Raw genomic sequence first — 22,078 nt, 5'->3', positions numbered from 1 at the left:
CTGTGTGTGTGTGTGTGTGTGTGTGTGTATGTATGTGTGTGTGTGTGTGTGTGTGTCTCTCTCACTCCTGCGCCTGTGTGTGTGTGTCTCTCACTCCTGCGCCTGTGTGTGTGTGTCTCTCTCCCGCGCCTGTGTGTGTGTGTTGCGCTCTCCCTCTCTCTCTTTGTCTCTCTCTCTCTCTCTCTCTCTCTCGCTTGCTCACTGCACAGGAAATGCACAGGGAGAGACTGAACATGTACGGAAGGAAAGGGAAACTGGCTTGTTTGTATACCGAGTGTGTGGTCGTGAACTGAGGCAAAAGTTTGGGGAACTTTTTGGTCGTAAACCGATTGGTACGTGTACCGAGATGTTGGTAAACCGAGGTTCCACTGTATCCATGTATAAGACGCACCTGGGTTTTTAGGCCTACTACTTAAGAAAAAAAAATGTGTCCTATATACGGGTATTTACGGTAATGATGTGGCCAAAGTGCTTTACAATAATAGAATAAAAGAAAAACAAAAACAATTAAACACAAAACAAAAATAGTAATAAAATATATGAACATTAAATAAGATACATAATAAATAGAAATAATGTTATATAATCACAAGGAAGAAACCATCAGTATTACTGAAGGTCACGGAATGCAAGTGAGAAGAAATGAGTCTTTAATCTTGTTTTGAACAGTTCAATATGATGAGGTAAAGAGTTCCGCAGGTGAGGGGCAGCAGCTGCAAAGGCCCTGTCCCCCTTGGTTTTAGATTTGGTACGAGGGACAACCAGAGCCAACTGACCAGAAGATCTAAGAGCTCTGGATGGCTGGTGTAAAACACACAATTCAGATAAATAGGCAGGAGCAAGCCCATGTAAAGATTTAAAAACAAGCAACAAGATTTTAAAATCAATTCAAAAACTGAGAGGCAACCAGTATAAAGAAGCTAAAATAGGAGAAACAGAGTCATACTTTCTTGCCCCAACCAGAAAGTGAGCGGCAGCATTCTGGACCAGCTGTGGCACTAGCACGAATATGGATCAGATTGCAAATAATTAAAATTTGTTTGTGAAGCATCCTTTTAATTAAGCAGCCCCTTTCTAAATTAAGTCCTTAACAAAAATTAGTAGAAGACCTAAACTAAGAATGTCATTAAAGCAACAAGGGGAAAGCATAGTTGCAGGTTTATGTATGTGCATGAATCAAGATTTTAAAAAATATTCTTAAAAAGGCTATAAAAATATTCTTAATAAAGCTACATATGTAGGTGTATGCATGTGCATGAATCAAGATGTTAAAAATATTCTTAAAAAGGCTATAAAAATATTCTTAATAAAGCTACATACTTCTCCAAAGTAATAAATGTCATTAATATTGTCTCTATGAATTTTGTGAATGTTCCATTTTCCTTCTACAGCCAAATGATGTTAACATTGAGTTAATGATGTAGATGGGAGCATGCACTGATACAGCACGTTACTGCACCCACCACATGACGAACCACCCGAATTGGGACCTGAGTGCAGCCAATGCAATTGGTGACACCTCTGCACCACACTGGCACAGTGTGAGGTTTATTTTATGGTGGCTGGAGTACCAATCCTGCCACCAACCTTCTAGGTTTTTCTCTGCAAGTTGGAGGACCATCTTGCAGGGTTGGATGCAGGGTATTATCATACGCAGGATGAAGCAATTGCAAGTTAAGGGCCTTGCTCAAGGGCCCAACATAGTAGAATCATTTCTGGTGTTGATTATAATTTCTAAATTGGACCGGTTCAAGGTAATATTCCCTTTGATGCATTGGCATCCCTTTTATAGGTGGTTCCTGTTTTATTCCTTTCTGACAGGAACAGCTTCAACTTTCAGTGACATGGGAGCAGGAAAAAAATAGCTTAGGGAACAGGGTTGAATAAAGGGGGAGCCATTGTGATCTCTTAACAGGATCATTTAAAATTATAATTAGCAAGCCATCCCCTTATTTTCAACAGTCCTTTTAAAGTATTGTTTACTCATCAAACCTCTCTTCAAATTATGAAACAGATACAGTACAAATGAAGGCGAAGTGTGGAAGACATTTCAGTTCATCGATTCAGAAGTTTATGTCTATGGGTTACTGACGGAACCAGGAGAGAAGAGTACTGTTTTCACTATTTTTGGCTCCTACGCTAACAGCAGCCATAGTTGGCTTATTTTACAAGTCAATACTTCTGAAGTTCTTGGTGAGTTGGCCTTCCTTTTCATAGACAAGAGTTTTATGTCTCTTATTGCAGCTTAATATTAAAGAAAATAAGCAGGATGGTGCAATAAACAGTGTGACCTAGATGTATGTATTTCTGTATTCCATTTCTCTTTTGGTGCTTTATTAAATAATTACCAGCAACTTTGACAGTCATTTTTTTTCCTGAATGAACAGCGAGCAGAATTTATCTCCTAATTACCGTGTGTCACAATTAAAATATTTCCCCAGCAAATACTATGTATAGATTAACGATTTATATGCTGTATTAAAAATATTATTCAGTAATATACTGTATTAAGTTAACATATAAATAAAAGTTTATAAAGCAAAGGAGTATTTTTACTCAAAGCCTAACAATTGCACCAGCAATTCTTTGCCTTGTTTAATAATTTATTTCTTTACAATTTACATATGAAGGGTACTATATAAATAAAATGTATTCTTCTTCTTCTTACTATTATTACGTTAGTGCTAAATAATATGTTTTTTCTCCTTCTTTCGGCTGATCCCATTAGGGGTTGACATATGCTTATCATATTTATTCTAATTTGGTTTAAAATAATTTCTTTAAAAACATATTAAATTAGTTCTGCATATCCTAAAAACAACAAGCTGTCCACAAATACAGAAGATTAAAATGTTGAAAACAACTATATAGCTATAGGCCGTTACCTGCAAGTTATCAGTGGCACTTCTTTAATTTGTCCTTCTTAAAGATAGCATTTATAAACAAAAGATTTTAAACGATTAATGACATTTTATATTTTTGTCCAAACTATAACAAGCAGGGGCGGCATGGTGGTGCAGTGGTAGCGCTGCTGCCTCGCTGTAAGGAGACCTGGGTTCACTTCCCAGGTCCTCCCTGCGTGGAGTTTGCATGATCTCCCCATGTCTGAGTGGATTTCCTCCAGGTGCTCTGGTTTCCTCCCACAGTCCAAAGACATGCAGGCTAGGTGCATTGGCGGTCCTAAATTGTCCCTAGTGTGTGGGTGGGTGTGTGTGGGTGTGCCCTGCATGGGTTTGTTCCTGCCTTGCGCCCTTTGTTGTCTGGGATTTGATCCAGCAGAACCCCGTGACCCTGCGTATTGGAGCATGACTCACTAAACAGGATGCATTGTTTACAATGGTGATTGAAAGTGCAGTATGTGAAATTTACATATTTAATGTAATCGGAAAATATTTACATCTCAAAGTCAAAAAAACATTTGAGTGTTTAGACATTTATTCTGAGCTATGGTGGAAGCATCATTTTAATGTTGAAGGGTTCATTTTTGACTTGTTTTCCAAAAGTGGTGGAAAGTAACAAATTACATTTACCTTAGTTGCTGTATTTGAGTAAATTATGTAGGGAATTGTACTTAAAGTATTTTAAAATGCAAATACTTTACTCTTTGTAAATAGTCAAAGCAGTTATTTAGTAATGTTCCCAATGACCCACCTCACCTCGTTACCTTTTCAAGGCGAGATGCTACAAAGTACTCTTGATTAGCTATGTTAAAAATCTGGAGTTCACAGTGGCCAATTAAAATAAAACTACTACTAAAACTGCAAAGATTTTTGGAGTCATAGACCTTGATCTAGATGTGCAATGTCATTTAGTAACTGAACTGAATGTACGCTGTAGAAGTTCCTGCCTTAAATCTTGTTTGTGGTGACTTTGTTTCTGCTGCATGTACTGCGCAATAGAATATACAGTGGAAAATTCTTTCTTTTGTGATAATAATGAAACTATATATATATATATATATATATATATATATATATATATATATATATATATATATATATATATATATATATATATATATATATATATATATATATATATAAAAAATAAAAATATATATATATAAATAAAGAGGTTACTATATATCATTGGTCACATTCAAAAAAGTGTGATGCCCACAGCCTTGTGCACAACCCTTAATACTGACAATTCAATAGTCATGACGGAGGATGGACCAGCGTGAATGAACAGACAAACATAACCTTTTGTTCAGAAGAAAGGAAGTTTATTATAACAATGAGAATCAAAGTGCTCCAAAATGTGCAAACAGTGCAGTCAAATAATTTCTTAAAACAAATGTTGTCTTTTGGTATTCAATAAATAAAAAAATCCAAATAAATACATTTAAAACCATCCAGGATTGAGAAGTTCTTGTAATACTTCTGATTGAAAATATATATAATTATTTATTTATTTTTTTTTTACTTTTTCCACCTCTGGCTTCCACTTAAAGACACTAAGGACATGACAGTCTTTTCTCAGTTTATTTTTTTATAATTAGGAATTCTTTGTTCCCTCGAAGACTACAAATCATCCATGTCGTTAGCCAGATAATTAGCATGCTTGACAGTTGAGATACTGTTATTTTAGTGGTAATCATTATTCAGTGTTTTTAGTAATAGTATTTTTGCAGTTTCCAAAATCTGCTTTATCTTGAGAAGGGTCACAAGGAAGCTGGAATCAACTCCAACAAGCAAGCCAGGAACAATCTCTGGACAGGGTGCCAGTCCATCAAAAGTTGAACACAAAGTTACACATATACCAGGACCTCTTCAGTACCACCAATCAACCTAACCTGCATGTTTATGACCTTTAAAAGGAAATGGAAAACAGAACATGCCAACTCCTCCCTGGGAGTACCTAGGACATAAACCCTGATTGTCTTGTTACAAGGCAGCAGTGTTCCCCCGTGCCACCCTTCATCCATGTAGAGAAACATTTTTCCAAAATACATAAGGCAGCAATCCAAGTAATGTTAACACTTATGGTTTTTTTTTTGAGGACAAAAATGTTCCCTTAGCTACTCATCTTGTATCATATTATTCACCTTATCCTCCAACAAAAATGCTCTTGAAAGTGTTGGATGTGAGTTGGTTTTATGTATGACCTTTCTTGTTGCTGGATATTCACATAAAAATAGATCCTTTTGTGGTCTAATTTATGTTTGTAAATGTTTGTTTTTGTCAAAGGAGAGGCCCTTTTGGTAGCCCTCTGTACCCAGAACATCTGGAAGCAAAAAGTAAATAATAGACACAATTTTATTAAACAAAGTTCTCAAAGGAAGTGCTGCACAGTAGAGAAAACATAAAGTAAAAACAAACAGAAAAATGACTACATTAATAAACTGTTACCAAACAAACTATATTAACTGCATCTTTGCCAGTGACTCTTATGATGGTCTGACAAGGGTTATCTCTGGTTGATATCTGTTGCTTTCTCTATAGATTCCCTGAAATCTCATAGTTGGAAAAATTGTTCAAAATAGATGAATAAAGAAGTTTTAGGTATTATATATTGTAAAAAAAAAAGCATAAACAAAGGTACTTCCTGGTCTACTTAAAACCAAAACTTATTTTGGTTATTTTTATGTATCTGGGTTCAGTTCAAGTTAATGTACAAACCGGATTCCAAAAAAGTTGGGACACTAAACAAATTGTGAATAAAAACTGAATGCAATGATGTGGAGATGGCAAATGTCAATATTTTATTTGTAATAGAACGTAGATGACAGATCAAACGTTTAATCCGAGTAAATGTATCATTTTAAAGGAAAAATATGTTTTCATAATTTCACGGTGTCAACAAATCCCAAAAAAGTTGGGACAAGTAGCAATAAGAGGCTGGAAAAAGTAAATTTGAGCATAACGAAGAGCTGGAAGACCAATAAACACTAATTAGGTCAATTGGCAACATGATTGGGTATAAAAAGAGCTTCTCAGAGTGGCAGTGTCTCTCAGAAGCCAAGATAGGTAGAGGATCACCAATTCCCACAATGTTGCGCAGAAAGATAGTGGAGCAATATCAGAAAGGTGTTACCCAGCGAAAAATTGCAAAGACTTTGCACCTATCATCATCAACTGTGCATAACATCATCTGAAGATTCAGAGAATCTGGAACAATCTCTGTGCGTAAGGGTCAAGGCCGTAAAACCATACTGGATGCCCGTGATCTCCGGGCCCTTAAACGACACTGCACCACAAACAGGAATGCTACTGGAAGGAAATCATAGAATGGGCTCAGGAATACTTCCAGAAACCAATGTCAGTGAACACAATCCACCGTGCCATCCTCCGTTGCCAGCTGAAACTCTACAGTGCAAAGAAGAAGCCATTTTTAAGCAAGATCCACAAGCTCAGGCGTTGTCACTGGGCCAGGGATCATTTAAAATGGAGTGTGGCAAAATGGAAGACTGTTCTGTGGTCAGACGAGTCACGATTCAAAGTTCTTTTTGGAAATCTGGAACACCATGTCATCCGGACCAAAGAGGACAAGGACAACCCAAGTTGTTATCAATGCTCAGTTCAGAAGCCTGCATCACTGATGGTATGGGGTTGCATGAGTGCGTGTGGCATGGGCAGCTTGCATGTCTGGAAAGGCACCATCAATGCAGAAAAATATATTCAGGTTCTAGAACAACATATGCTCCCATCCAGACGTCATCTCTTTCAGGGATAGACCCTGCATTTTTCAACAAGATAATGCCAGACCACATTCTGCATCAATCACAACATCATGGCTGCGCAGGAGAAGGATCCGGGTACTGAAATGGCCAGTCTGCAGTCCAGATCTTTCACCTATAGAGAACATTTGGTGCATCATAAAGAGGAAGGTGTGACAAAGAAGGCCCAAGACGATTGAAAAGTTAGAGGCCTGTATTAGACAAGAATGGGAGAGCATTCCTATTTCTAAACTTGAGAAACTGGTCTCCTCGGTCCCCAGACGTCTGTTGAGTGTTGTAAGAAGAAGGGGACATGCCACACAGTGGTGAAAATGGCATTGTCCCAACTTTTTTGGGATTTGTTGACACCATGAAATTCTGAATCAACATATTTTTCCCTTAAAATGATACATTTTCTCAGTTTAAACTTGTGTTCCGTGATTTATGTTCTATTCTGAATAAAATATTAGAAGTTGGCACCTCCACATCATTGCATTCAGTTTTTATTCACGATTTGTATAGTGTCCCAACTTTTTTGGAATCCGGTTTGTAATACAATATAGCTAATTCACCCTAAAGAAAACATACAAATGAAGGAAATTAAAAAATATAGACGAAATATGTTAAAGCAGAGGACAACAGATAGTTATAAGGATATATCTAAGGACAATCATAGATTGCAACCCAAGAACTGACTGAGAGTAGCCAGTTCCATATAATGGATTTGTTCAGGAGTTTGCATGGAGACTTATCTATGAGTATAGAATTACTTTTAGCTTAATGTTGTAAATATTTCCACTTAGTACTTTGTTTGAGTATACACTATAGTAGGCACTACAAAGATTAAAATGAATTTGTTTCCTACAAGTCACTTTTCTTGTTTCGTATAACAACAGGAGTAATAAATTCAGTAAAAGTATATAAGCAGTTTGAGATTAAGAAAGTATAGATTTTTTTTCCCCCATTTGCTTATTTTTAATGACATACAATAGTTGATTCTGGTGTTCCCTTTATTAGGTGTTCCATGTTCTCAGAATGATTATAAGTTATGGTCTCCCTCTGATGAAAGAGGAAATGAGTGCTTGCTGGGACGCAAGGAAACTTTCAGGCGAAGGATATCACATGCCACTTGTTTTAATGGCGAAGATTTTGATCGACCTGTCAGCATTAGCAACTGCTCCTGCACTCGTGAGGACTACGAATGGTAGTTTTAATTATTTTAGAAAAATGTATTTATAGAACAGCTGTCTGTAAATTGTATGTTGTGTTTAGATAAACAGCAGTTCTTTGGTCTCACCCATTTTATTTGAAAATCTTTTGTTCTGACTTTATTGCCTTGTGTCATTCAAAACAGTTGATCTTTTAGAACTCCAAGAATGTGATGTGAAACTTGATATGACAGCGCTCAAAGATTCAGTGTTAATTTTCAAATTATGCTTTTTCTTTACAAAAAATTGTATTAATGACGAATTCAAATTTTGTTAATGTAATTTATTATCATGTACAGTACATCTAAGTAGTTAATGCAGTCCGTTACTGAGAGCACAAATATATTGTCTCATTCATTCAGTGGAGACAGTTTTGCACATAGTGTATGAGCAATGCTTTACAACTGGATTTATATGGCACCTAGGAGGGCTAACTTTTTAATAAGGTGCTTGGTTTCACATCGGCATGCTGTCTTTTTTTAATCATCATAATTTGTTGTTTTCAGTGAAATAATGAAATGCCTTGGTCTTGGTAGTTTTAAAAGGAAATAGTGTATATAAAATTACTAAGGCTGATTGGATAATAACTACAATTAATATACATAAATTAATAATAGCACCTAGTCTTATTGCTATTTTAAAATATAACATAAATATATAGAATGTGAAAGGGCTGAACACTTTCTGAATTCACTGTGTCTCTTTACAATGGAATTGTTGTGTACATTTTTTAGGAGTAGCATTTTCATAAGCTTGAAAGCCAGTCAAGTGCACAGCCGCTTAAATATCAGGCTCCTCAGTTCTTCAGCAGACATAATGTATGCAGAATTACAAAGCAGACAGTTGTTCTTTCATACATAAAGGGATGGTCTATTGTTTGGACATGCACATTTCAGCTGTTCCTTGACTGCATTTGTTCATGAGCAGAAGCTGCATTATAGGTAAATCACATAGCAAGATGGAATACACCAACAAATTTAGATTTGAGTAATGGCTGAAAAAAGAATGTATCAGTTTATAATAGACTAGTGAAATCAACCAGTCAATATTGAATGTATGAGTAGGACAGTGATTTATCTTTGTTTTATTTACAGTGATTATGGTTTCAAACTGAGTGACAATTTATCGCTAGAAGTATGCATACCAGATCCAGAGTTTAGTGGAAAGATTGATTCTCCACCTTTGATCTGTCCTGCTGGCACCACATACCGGAGGACTAGAGGGTAAAGTATTGTATTCTTTATCAATTGGATTAATAACAAAACTAAAAATTGTGTGAAATACAGGCCCATAAATAAAGAACTCTGTTTCCCAATAACCTTTTAGAAATTAAATGTTGCCAATACACACATCCACCACTGTACAGATTTATATTTTTTCCTTTTTTATACCCATTAAGTGTCCATTTGCAGATATAGGCTGAAGTTCAGTACTGAGTCACAAAATTTATATGTACTGGCTTAAAATAGTACTCTTTGGTAATTTATTTAGGGTTAGGGTTCATAGGGTGCAGCGCAGGTACAATTATTTTAAGTTTCCCCGAAAAAGACAAACCAGTACAAACAAAATTTTAATTTATGTCATATGATGAAAATGTTTCTTGTTTTAGAGAGTTGAGTTTTAGAGATCTGAATAGTAAAGCTTTAAATTTAGCTGATATAAATTTCAACTTACACACAAAGTGCCTTCATTTTCTTAATCCAGTTTTGGGTATCCAAGATGACTTTTGCAGCTCTGGCCACAAGGCAGGATCTAACCCTGGATAGAGCTCTGCTGCATCACAGGTGTCACTTGGACACACTCACAGTTGAGCCATTTTATATTTACCAGTTAACACACACCTTTGGAATATGAAAGAATAATTGTAGCTCCTGGAGTACAAACTGTGGGCTTAATTTTAATGTAATCAAAGTAGCAAATGATAATAATAAAAAAAAATTAATTGTTGATGTATACACAAAGTGAAACTTTTTTTTTATAATTTAAAATTTGATAAATTGTTAGGATGTTGACATTTTTGAACTCAAAAATATTTTAGTGGCATTTTGCAGGTTTGTATGGGGAAAAGGAGCAATTTGGAGAGTTATGTTTACCTTATTGTGTATTAGTTTATTAAAAAGCAAAACAAACTGTGAATAGTAATGAGCTTTTGGTTTTTGGCAGCTACCGACGTATACCAGGTGACACCTGTAGTGGAGGAGATGTGGAGGCACGTCTTGATGGAGAGGTGATGCCTTGTCCTGTTGGAGGTAAAACAAACTTTTTTTGTCTCCTTTTGTTTCTGAAATAGAAAGGAGAGAGAGACTGTTTATTTCAGTGATTTCAGTTAGTTGTGGTGTTTTCATTGTTCCTTCTCATATGCACTACATTTAGTCATTTTATTGCTTTCCATATCTGGTGTTGTCCAGGCTTATACGTTGGTCGCTTATATGTTGGTCACTGTGATGTCATTGCAATGCTTTATAAAGCCATTAATCTAATTGCCTTCTGTGCATTAACTGTCTATTATATAAAAAGAGTTGGCGAGATGAGACATTTTCAGAGAGATAATTTCACGTCCCGCGAGACAAGACTTTGTGGCAAGAGATGAATTGAAAATCTAACAGGTCCAACCGGGGGAAAGACAAACAGTAGAAGAAGAAAAGGAAAGAGTGGAAGACAAAATAGAACATTGTACAGAGGTTCAAAAACGTTGGCGCAATACACATGCAGAGCAAGTTATTATCGTATTAGCGCTAACACAGAAATTATTATGCGGTGAAATAACAGAACAGCAAAAAGTGTTTGAATATATGGACATATGTGATGTGACAGAGCTACTACAAGTTTAATTTCAAAGAAACCACAGTTCGGTCAGGTTTATATTTATGATCACGGAGAAGCGATGCAACATAGAATCGAAAGAGTTAGACAATCAAATTCTACACCCAATAATAGATACAAATCCATATGTCTGAAAGTATCACACTTTACACAAAATTTATCTGAAAAACACGGACAAAGAAGTTTTCTTGGATTTCTATATGAATGCGAAAGATCCCGCTTGCATCCTCATATATAATACGCTACCGTGGCTGTCCGTTTGTCTGTCCAAGATTTTAAATCACCTGTAGCTCGCAAATCGTTTGAACTATTGACCTGAAATTTGGTAACAACAACAACAACATTTATTTATATAGCACATTTTCATACAAACAGTAGCTCAAAGTGCTTTAAATAATAACGAATAGAAAAATAAAAGACACAATAAGAAAACAAAATAAATCAACAATAATTAAAATCGAATAAGAGTGAGGTTCAATGGCCAGGGGGGACAGAAAAAACAAAAAACTCCAGAAGGCTGGAGAAAAAATAAAATCTGTAGGGATTCCAGACCATGAGACCGCCCAGTCCCCTCTGGGCATTCTACCTAACATAAATGAAACAGTCCTCTTTGGATTTAGGGTTCTCACGGAAGGGCTTGATGATGATGATGGTCACGTAGACTTCTGCCTTTAAATCCATCCATCGTTGTTGGAGCATCATGAAGCTTTGAGTAGGTGGAGGTGGGCAGGCCACCACCACAAAGAAACGGAAAAAGAAACAGAAAGAGAGTAGGGGTCAGTACGGATTTTAGAGCCACCATGAATAGTTATTATAAGGAAATTGAACATACAGAGTATCAGGATTAAGTTAAATTAAATTAAAATGAAGTTATAGAAAGGCCATGTTAAAGTAATATGTTTTCAGCAGTGTTTTAAAGTGCTCTACTGTATCAGCCTGGTGAATTCCTATTGGCAGGCTATTCCAGATTTTAGGTGCATAGCAGCAGAAGGCCGCCTCACCACTTCTTTTAAGTTTTGTTCTTGGAATTCTAAGGAGACACTCATTTGAGGATCTGAGGTTACGATTTGGAATATAAGGTGTCAGACATTCCGATATATAAGATGGGGCGAGATTATTTAAGGCTTTATAAACCATAAGCAGAATTTTAAAGTCAATCCTGAATGACACAGGTAACCAGTGTAGTGACATCAAAACTGGAGTAATGTGTTCAGATTTTCTTTTCCTAGTTAGGATTCTAGCAGCTGCATTCTGCACTAGTTGCAAACGATTTATGTCTTTTTTGGGTAGTCCTGAGAGGAGTGCGTTACAGTAATCTAGTCGACTGAAAACAAGCGCGTGAACTAATTTCTCAGCATCTTTCAGTGATATAAGAGGTCTAACTTTACTTATGTTTCTTAAGTGAAAAATGCTGTCCTAGTGATCTGATTAATATGCGATTTAAAATTCAGATTACAGTCAACAATTACCCTAAGCTTTTTACCTCCGTCTTGACTTTTAATCCTAATGTATCCAGTTTATTTCTAATAGCCTCATTGTATCCATTATTGCTAATCACTAAGATTTCAGTTTTCTCTTTATTTAACTTGAGAAAGTTACTATTCATCCATTCTGAGATACAAGTCAGACATTGTGTTAGTGAATCAATAGAATCGGGGTCATCAGGTGCTATTGATAAGTACAGCTGTGTGTCATCAGCATAGCTGTGGTAGCTCACATTGTGCTCTGAGATAATCTGACCTAACGGAAGCATGTAGATTGAGAATAACAGCGGACCCAGGATAGAGCCTTGTGGAACACCATATGGATATCATGTGTCTTGAGTTGTAATTCCCACAACTAACAAAAAATTTTCTCCCTGTCAGGTAGGATTCAAACCAATTTAAGACCGTGCCAGAGAGGCCCACCCATTGACTAAGGCGATTTCTAAGAATGTTGTGATCAATGGTGTCAAATGCAGCACTCAGATCTAAGAGGATGAGAACAGATAAATGGCCTCTGTCTGCATTCACGCAAGTCATTTACTACTTTAACGAGTGCAGTTTCTGTGCTGTGATTTGTTCTAAAACCCGACTGAAATTTATCAAGAATAGCATGTTTATTGAGGTGGTCATTTAACTGCATAATGACTGCCTTCTCCAGAACTTTACTTAAGAAGGCAGGTTAGAGATGGGTCTAAAATTTTCAAGAGCGAGGGTCAAGATTATGTTTCTTAAGAAGGGGTTTAACTACAGCAGTCTTAAGACAGTCTGGAAGACCCCGTATCTAATGAATTTACTATGTCAAGAATATTGTCAATTAGCACGCCCGATACTTCTTTGAAAAACATTGTTGGAATTGGATCAAGGATGCAGGTGGAGGATTTTAATTGAGATATTTTTTGTAAATCTATCCTAGTGAAAGAGTTTAATTTGTACACATATACAGTACTACGTGATGTCTACTATCCGCTTTTGGGGTGATGATTGACCTCCAAGGTTACTCCTCTTTTTTTATTTTTACTTTATTTTAGTGTAGAATCAACTCTTGGCAGTGGAAAAACATACTAAGTAATTGCAACACAAACACTGACTTAATCAGTTTTAACGTGAAAAGATGCCAATGAAAGAAGAGAAAAAGTGACCCGCTAGGGTGGAGAAAAGAAGAGTTGCTCAGGAAACACATCAACCTGTGAGCAAACGAATGCTAAACATAGAGAGAAAGAGTATGAAAACTATGAATGCTCAAGTCAAGTGACGTGCAGTGCACCATTACTGCTATATAATAAACCAACATGTGACGAATTGTCAGCGATAATAGTTTCAAAAGACTGAGCTATCAAAGACAGAGTTGATTTTTGTGTTTATCCGAAAGCACAGCACGATTTGTTGCAAGTGCAGATACGGGAAATGACTAGCACATAGGGCCCGCACGGGGGTTGGCGAGCGAAGCGAGCAGGGGGCATAGTCCCCAGGTATTTTATTTTACACTAGCAGAATACCCGCGCATTGCATCGGAGAAGTAGTGTGTTAAAGAAGGAAAGAGAAACAAAAGGAAACATTTTGAAAATAACGTAACATGATTGTCAGTGTAATTGTTTTATCACTGTTATGAGTGTCGCTGTGATATATATATATACTAGCAAAATACCCGTGCCATGGAGATAGTGTGTTAAAGAAGCAATGAAAAAGAAAAGGAAACATTTTGAAAATAACGTAACATGATTGTCAATGTTATTGTTTTGTCACTGTTGTGAGTGATGAGTGTTGTTGTCATATATATAATATATATATTTACACACACACACAAACATATATGTATACATATCTATACATATACACATACATATACATACACACATACATACACACACATATATACACACACAATACATATATATATATATATACATACACACACACATATATAAACATATATATACATATACATACATATCTACATATATACACACACAGCTATTTCAGTATCAGTGCAATGCGCTGTTTGTTAAAACGGATGACACCCGCTCTTACGTGCAAGTCTGCGTGGATATTATGAACTATCGTATTTGTTCAAGTTCTATTTAAATTTTAAATAGAAGGAATTTTTATTTAGTCGACAGAAATATCTTTGGTAGGAATGGTAAAAACAGACAGGAATATTATTCCTGAATAAATCAACTCAAACCTTAAACAACTTATAATATTTTGCTCTCCATAAAATATATCCTGTCTAAATTATACAAGTTAGAAATAAAGTAAACATTAAAAGAACAAACATTCAAATTTCTTTACTCTTATGTAATTTTATATATAAAAATAAACTTAGATTTTAAATATCCCAAAAGATTTAGCTCTCCATAAAAATATATCCTGTCAAAATTATACAAATTCAAATATGAACATGCTGCATAACAAAACCTGGAAACATAAATAAAATGTGTTCCTTTCAGCAATAACAAATCAAATCATTCAGTTGTCTTTGCTCATATGTCATTTTAGAGCTGGGCGCCTGGCATCTTTTTGGCAACAGGTTCGTTTCTGTTTGGTGTGAGGTTCTGTGTTGTGGAGATTCTCAGGATGGATTGCAGGTGCTCATCAGTGAGGCGACTCCTGTGTGCTGTTTTGTTAGTCTTTATCACTGAGAAGAGCTTCTCACACAGATATGTGCTACCAAACATGCACAAGGTTCGAGCCGCATGTAGGCGGACTTTTTGTTCTTCAAAGTCACCAAAGCGCCGTGCAAACTCAGTGCGCTCAGTTTATCAGCAAAGTGCGTATTTGGGAACACCGTAGTGGCGACTTGGTTTAACATTACTTGGCAACAGGGAAAGTGGGGCAAGTGGTTGTGTCTCCCATAAAAGCAGCTTCAATTGAAATCACTTTGTGATTGTGCACGGGTAAAGCGTCCGCTGAAGTGTCAGATTCTTATTTAATTCTTCTGCTTTCTGTATCTTCTGCATTGCATTCAGGTCTTTCAGGTTACCCTGATGTTTTGTTTTATAGTGCCGTCTTAGATTAAATTCTGTAATTACAGCCACATTAGCTCCACAAATGAGACACACGGGTTCAGTAAACATATACTCAGCCTCCCATCGGTTTTAAAGGCTCTATTTTCAGAATCAACTTTTCTCTTCAGCATCGTGTGAGCTAGCCGCAATAACTTGCAGCATCATAAGGTAGACTTGATTAGCGGTAAGTGTTGGCAAGGCAGCTGAAGCGCTGCATTATGGGATCTGTAGTTTATTGTGTTACCAGCGCTTCATATACCGGGCTTTAATAACAATAATACAGTATATAAAATGATCTGCGGGCGGATATAATTACGCCGGGCGGATGTGGCCCTGACCCTTGAGTTTGACACATATGGACTAAATAGAACTTGAAAAGATATATTTTTCAAATGTGATCGCGCAATTCAGATAGAGTTGGCACTACAGCCTGCATGCCTCAATAAGTCATCCTCCCTCGCTCTTACTTTTTACCGTTCATCTAATGAATACACTGAGTATGGCTTTACCAAAACAATCATTGATGGCGAATAAAGTATCCATTATTGAGTATGTAGATCGGGTATATATATATATATATATATATATATATAGCGTATCATAGCGGAGAGTAGTGTGTTAAAAAGCTAGAAAAGAAAAGGGAACATTTTAAAAATAGCGTAACATGACTGTCAATATACAGTATTTGTTTTGTGAGTGTTACTGAGTGTTGCTGTCATCAAGGATTTGATTATCATTATTTCTTTCAATCAGGTTAGTATTTGTAGGATGTGTTGTGTTCAAGTTACATTCCGTGTTTGTCAATCGTTGTAAAGATGACAGGTTTCATTCATCGATTCGTTTCTTACTGCATCAATAAACAGCTCGTCTTCTTCTTTATCTGAGACCTGACACACTGCATGCACGGGTTTTTACACTGTCTTCCTTTAGCGGGACATTGACTTTTTCCACGTGTGCTTTGTTTCGCAGTAGTTGGATTTATGAATATGCTTGTATGTATGAGGCGCTTCATATTTTTGCTGCCTTTTCAATTGTGTAATTGGTTTTGTTCAGCGCTCTTTGGAACTGTTGCTTTTATCTGTGCACTCGTCAGTTCCGTGAGCCACTCGGTGTACATGCATCGAAGGTTCCCAGCTGTGCTGGTGCCATCTCGTGCTATGTCCATGGCTGTATTTAATGTTACCTTAGTCCTGGCACTTAAAACTTTCTCTCGCAGTTTAGCTGAGTTTGTGTCAAACACCACCCTGACCATCTCATCTTCCTCTCCATAAGCACAGTCCTTCACCCGTGAATATTTACCCGTGGCAGTTTGCTATTGGATTGCGCTGACGGACTGACCTTATATGGGCAGGCACTAAATTACAAGCGCCAGCGCAGCCTGTCTATGAACTTAATTTAAAGTGTAGGTTTACATGTGCTTTGTTTCAGTAGCAGAACTCATGAATATGGTTGTATATGTCACTTTCGCTTCGCTTCTTATTGTTTAGCTGCCTTCTCAATTATATAATGCATGTTTTCTTCAGCGCTTTTTGAGGTCTTCCTGGTTTTCTATGTACTGCGTGATTACGTGGGAGGCGTGATGATGTCACGAAACTCCGCCCCACGGCGTTGAAGCTCATCTCCATTACAGTAAATGGAAAAACTGCTTCCAGTTATGACCATTCGCGTAGAATTTCGATATAAAACCTGCCCAACTTTTGTAAGGAAGCTGTAAGGAATGAACCTGCCAAATTTCAGCCTTCCACCCACGGGAAGTTGGAGAATTAGTGATGAGTGAGTGAGTGAGTGAGTGAGTGAGTGAGTGAGGGCTTTGCCTTTTATTAGTATAGATATATATATATATATATATATATATATATATATATATATATATATATATATACTAATAAAAGGCCCTCACTCACTCACTGACTCATCACTAATTCTCCAACTTCCCGTGTGGGTGGAAGGCTGAAATTTGGCAGGTTCATTCCTTACAGCTTACTTACAAAAGTTGGGCAGGTTTTATATCGAAATTCTACGCGTAATGGTCATAACTGGAAGCAGTTTTCTCCATTTACTGTAATGGAGATGAGCTTCAACGCCGTGGGGAGTTTCGTGTGACATCATCACGCCTCCCACGTAATCACGCAGTACATAGAAAACCAGGAAGAGCTCAAAAAAGCGCTTAAGAAAACATGCATTATATAATTGAGAAGGCAGCGAAACAATAAGAAGCGGAAAGTGACATATACAACCATATTCATGAGTTCTGCTACTGAAACAAACCACGATGTAAACCTACACTTTAAATTAAGTTCATAGACAGGCTGCGCTGGCGTTTGTAATTTAGTGCCTGCCCATATAAGGCCGTCCGTCAGCGGCAATCCAATAGCAAACTGCCACGGGTAAATATTCACGGGTGAAGGACTGTGCTTATGGAGAGGAAGATGAGATGGTCAGGGTGGTGTTTGACACAAACTCAGCGAAACTGCGAGAGAAAGTTTTAAGTGCCAGGACTAAGGTAACATTAAATACAGCCACGGACATAGCACGAGATGGCACCAGCACAGCTGGGAACCTTCGATGCATGTACACCGGCGGCTCACGTGAACTGGCGCAGTGCACAGATAAAAGCAACAGTTCCAAAAGCGCTGAACAAAACCGAATTACACAATTGAAAAGGCAGCAAAAATATGAAGCGTCTGATAAGCATATTCATAAATCCAGCTACTGCGGAAACAAAGCACACGGTGGAAAAAGTCAATGTCCCGCTAAAGGAAGACAGTGTAAAAAACCCATGCATGCAGTGTGTCAGGTCTCAGATAAAGAAGAAGACGAGCTGTTTATTGATGCAGTAAGAAACGAATCGATGAATGAAACCTGTCATCTTTACAACGATTGACAAACACGGAATGTAACTTGAACACAACACATCCTACAAATACGAACCTGATTGAAAGAAATAATGATAATCAAATCCTTGATGACAGCAACACTCAGTAACACTCACAAAACAAATACTGTATATTGACAGTCATGTTACGTTATTTTTAAAATGTTCCCTTTTCTTTTCTACCTTTTTAACACACTACTTCTCGCTGCGATACTGGGTATATATATATATATATGTATATATATATATATATCCCGCTCTACATACTCGAATAATGGATACTTTATTAGCCATCAATGATTGTTTTGGTAAAGCCATACTCAGTGTATTCATTAGATGAACGGTAAAAAGTAAGAGCGAGGGAGGATGACTCATTGAGGCATGCAGGCTGTAGTCTTGCGTCAACTCTATCTGAATTGCGATCACATTTGAAAAACATATCTTTTCAAGTTCTATTTAGTCCATATGTGTCAAACTCAAGGGCGGGGCCACATCCGCCCGGCGTGTAATTATATCCGCCCCGAGATCATTTTATATACTGTATTATTGTTATTAAAGCCCGGTATATGAAGCGCTGGTAACACAATAAACTACAGATCCCATAATGCAGCGCTTCAGCTGCCTTGCATCAGGGTAACCTGAATGCAATTCAGAAGATACAGAAAACAGCATAATTAAATAAGAATCTGACACTTCAGCGGACGTTTTAACCGTGCACAATCACAAAGTGATTTCAAGTGAAGCTGCTTTTATGGGAGACACAAATGCACCAGTTCACCTTGCCCCACTTTCCCTGTTGCCAAGTACTGTTAAACCAAGTCGTCACTACGGTGTTCCCAAATACGCACTTTGCTGATAAACTGGCGCACTGCGCACTGAGTTTACGGCGCTTTGGTGACTTTGATGAACAAAAAAAGTCCGTCTACATGCGGCTCGAACCTTGTGCATGTTTGGTAGCACATATCTGTGTGAGAAGCTCTTCTCAGTGATAAAGACTAACAAAACAGCACACAGGAGATGCCTCACTGATGAGCACCTGCAATCCATCCTGAGAATCTCCACAACACAGAACCTCACACCAACAGAAACGAACTTGTGGCCAAAAAAAGATGCCAGGCGACCAGCTCTAAAATGACATATGAGCAAAGACAACTGAATGATTTGATTTGTTATTGCACGTAAGAGCGGAGTTATCCGTTTTAACAAACAGCGTATTGCACTGATACTGAAATAGCTGTGTGTGTATATATGTAGATATGTATGTATATGTATATATATGTTTATATATGTGTGTGTGTATATATGTAGATATATATGTATGTATATATGTGTATATGTATAGATATGTATGTATATATATATATATGTTTATGTGTGTGTGTGTAAAATATATATATATATATATATATATATATATATATATATATATATATATATATATATATATATATGACAACAACACTCATCACTCACAACAGTGACAAAACAATTACATTGACAATCAGGTTACGTTATTTTCAAAATGTTTCCTTTTCTTTTCATTGCTTCTTTAACACACTACTTCTCCTTTCTGAAGCTTGGTATTTTGCTATATATATATATATATATATATATATATATATATATATATATATATATATATACACATATATACACATATATACACAAATACATACATACACACACACAAATTATATTTGTGTGTGTGTATATATATATATATATATATATATATACACACATACATATCTTCATATCTATATATACATATACACGTATATACATACCTATCTACATCATATATACACACAAATACATACATACACACACACAAATTATATGTGTGTGTTTGTGTGTGTGTATATATATATATATATATGTATATATATATATACACATATATATGTATATGTGTTTATGTATGTATGTATGTATGTGTATATATATATATATATATATATATATATATTATATATATATATATATAATACATATATATATATATAATATATATAATACATATATATATATATATATTATATATATAATATATATATACACACAGGTATATATATGTGTCTATATGTGTGTGTATAGCTTTGGTCACTGAGTGCAAGGGAAAAATAATAAAATATAGTCTAAGTTATTAAACAGTAAAACATTAACGTTTTAAGAAGTACAGATACATTGAGCAATACTTGAGTGGTTGCGGGTAAACTACATTTTAAAGACTGTCTAACACAACAGGTAAGTAGTACTAACAGCAGCTAAAATGTATATGGATCGTCTCTCGGTAGTAGATCCCTTTTGAAAGGCACTACATGACGGCTGACATCCTCTCATTAAACTTGTATCCCGCATTAACCATGGGCATGAGAAACGTCAGCGGCAGCCTGTCTATGAACTTAATTTAAAGTTTAGGTTTACACCTTGCTTTCTTTCCGAAGTAGCAGCACTCAGTAATATTGTGTAATAGTGTAATATTTAATTTGTAGGTTATGTTAATGTAGTCTGAAGTGTTTTTTGTTTGATGCAATCTGGATTCTGTTGATAACATGGAATATTTAGCTCTAGCAGAAAAAGACCCATTTTAAGCAACACTGTTTCAGAAAATAACATTGAAGAAGCTCACAATAATTTGCTGTGACTCTTGCTTATTTTAGTTAAAGAAGATGATAGTATTAATCTACAGGTCGCTTTAATAATTGCACTCTGTTGATTTGCTTGGTTGTTTTTTTTTTTTGTCTTTCCAATAGCTTTGCACAATTGGATTTTGAAGCTATGTACGAATTTTGCATTAGAAGATGTTTTGTTATATTAGCAAGCAATTCTAGGACTTAGTTAATTAACAATGAAGTGGATGCTATTTTGCCCTTATTCATTGGTGCTCAGAGAATACATAAGAGCAGCACTTTCTTGGACTTAAGCTGATACTTCTTACACAGAAAATTATGTTAAGTGTTACATATATCTTGCCAATTGAATGAAGTAATTTCATAATACATGCTTAGGACTTTTTCTTATGTAACTACTGAAAAACTATTTGCGTTCAGTTAGACTCAACTATTTTATGTCAGTTTTATTTTATGTTACTGTACATTGTATTTTTTTCAGAGAACTCCACAATTTATAATCCTTTGTGCTTTATTTATTTTGATAGAAGCCAATGAGTTTTTCCTGTATGCATTGCGGACTACAATCCATCGCTATGACCTTTCATCTGGTACTGATGAAAAACTGCCGTTGTCTGGCCTCCGAAGCACAGTTGCATTAGATTTTGATGTAGAGCGTAACTGTTTATACTGGGCGGATATTGCCCTGGATGTCATACAGGTGAGCACCAGCCTCTAGAATTTAGGTCAATTTTAACATGGTCCTTGGATATCAAAATTGGCAACAAATCTATTAAAACCATTAGCAGGGATTGCATTATTTTATTATATTTTGAATTAGACTTGAAAAATACTGCATTGCGGTGTTGAAATTAAATTGTTTAGGTTAGCTCAGTAATGATTAATTAAACAGGATGGCAAATTTTAGATTTATTTGAGAACTATCACTTTTGTAATATTTGCAGTTTGACCAAATGTTCCATTTTAGTCAGGAGTGTGTTGTCACATGCATTTCAAGAGTATAAGCAGCATTTTATTTCCTATTTTCTTACCTTTTAAATGTAACCTGTTATTAAGTCCTAAATACAAGCAAGTTTTCACATTGGATGAATTGTGTGGCACTGGAACACCACTGGGAATGTTTTTTGTTTCTTTTGCCATTATTATAACTTAGTTGTTATAGGATGACAGTGGCCAAAGCAAATATTAAACTTTCTGTTTTGTACACAGCGCTTGTGTTTCAATGGAAGCTTAGGACAAGAGATCATCATAAAGACTAACCTTCAGAATGTTGAGGCTCTAGCTTTTGACCCCATCAGCCATCTCTTGTATTGGGTAGATGCTGGAGCTCCGAAGATAGAGGTAAGAGCAATATTTTTTTTTTTAAATATATTTTCATAACAGACAGAAAAA

General features: G+C 36.2%; 1 protein-coding gene across 2 annotated transcripts in view; it reads left to right on the top strand.

Moving 5' to 3' along the window:
• The window catches only part of sorl1 (sortilin-related receptor, L(DLR class) A repeats containing), a 263,409-nt gene that overhangs the window by 110,813 nt on the left and 130,518 nt on the right, over positions 1–22,078 (top strand). For both annotated transcript variants that reach the window (XM_039763937.1, XM_039763936.1), the window contains exons 13-18: positions 2,015–2,193; positions 7,676–7,862; positions 8,961–9,089; positions 10,030–10,115; positions 21,214–21,386; positions 21,896–22,027. In XM_039763937.1, coding sequence (XP_039619871.1) covers positions 2,015–2,193; positions 7,676–7,862; positions 8,961–9,089; positions 10,030–10,115; positions 21,214–21,386; positions 21,896–22,027 — 886 coding nt within the window. The remainder of the gene's footprint in view (positions 1–2,014; positions 2,194–7,675; positions 7,863–8,960; positions 9,090–10,029; positions 10,116–21,213; positions 21,387–21,895; positions 22,028–22,078) is intronic.

This window comes from Polypterus senegalus, chromosome 9, assembly GCF_016835505.1.
Source record: "Polypterus senegalus isolate Bchr_013 chromosome 9, ASM1683550v1, whole genome shotgun sequence".
NCBI classification, from domain to species: domain Eukaryota; kingdom Metazoa; phylum Chordata; class Cladistia; order Polypteriformes; family Polypteridae; genus Polypterus; species Polypterus senegalus.
This window is presented reverse-complemented; position numbering and strand designations above follow the sequence as displayed.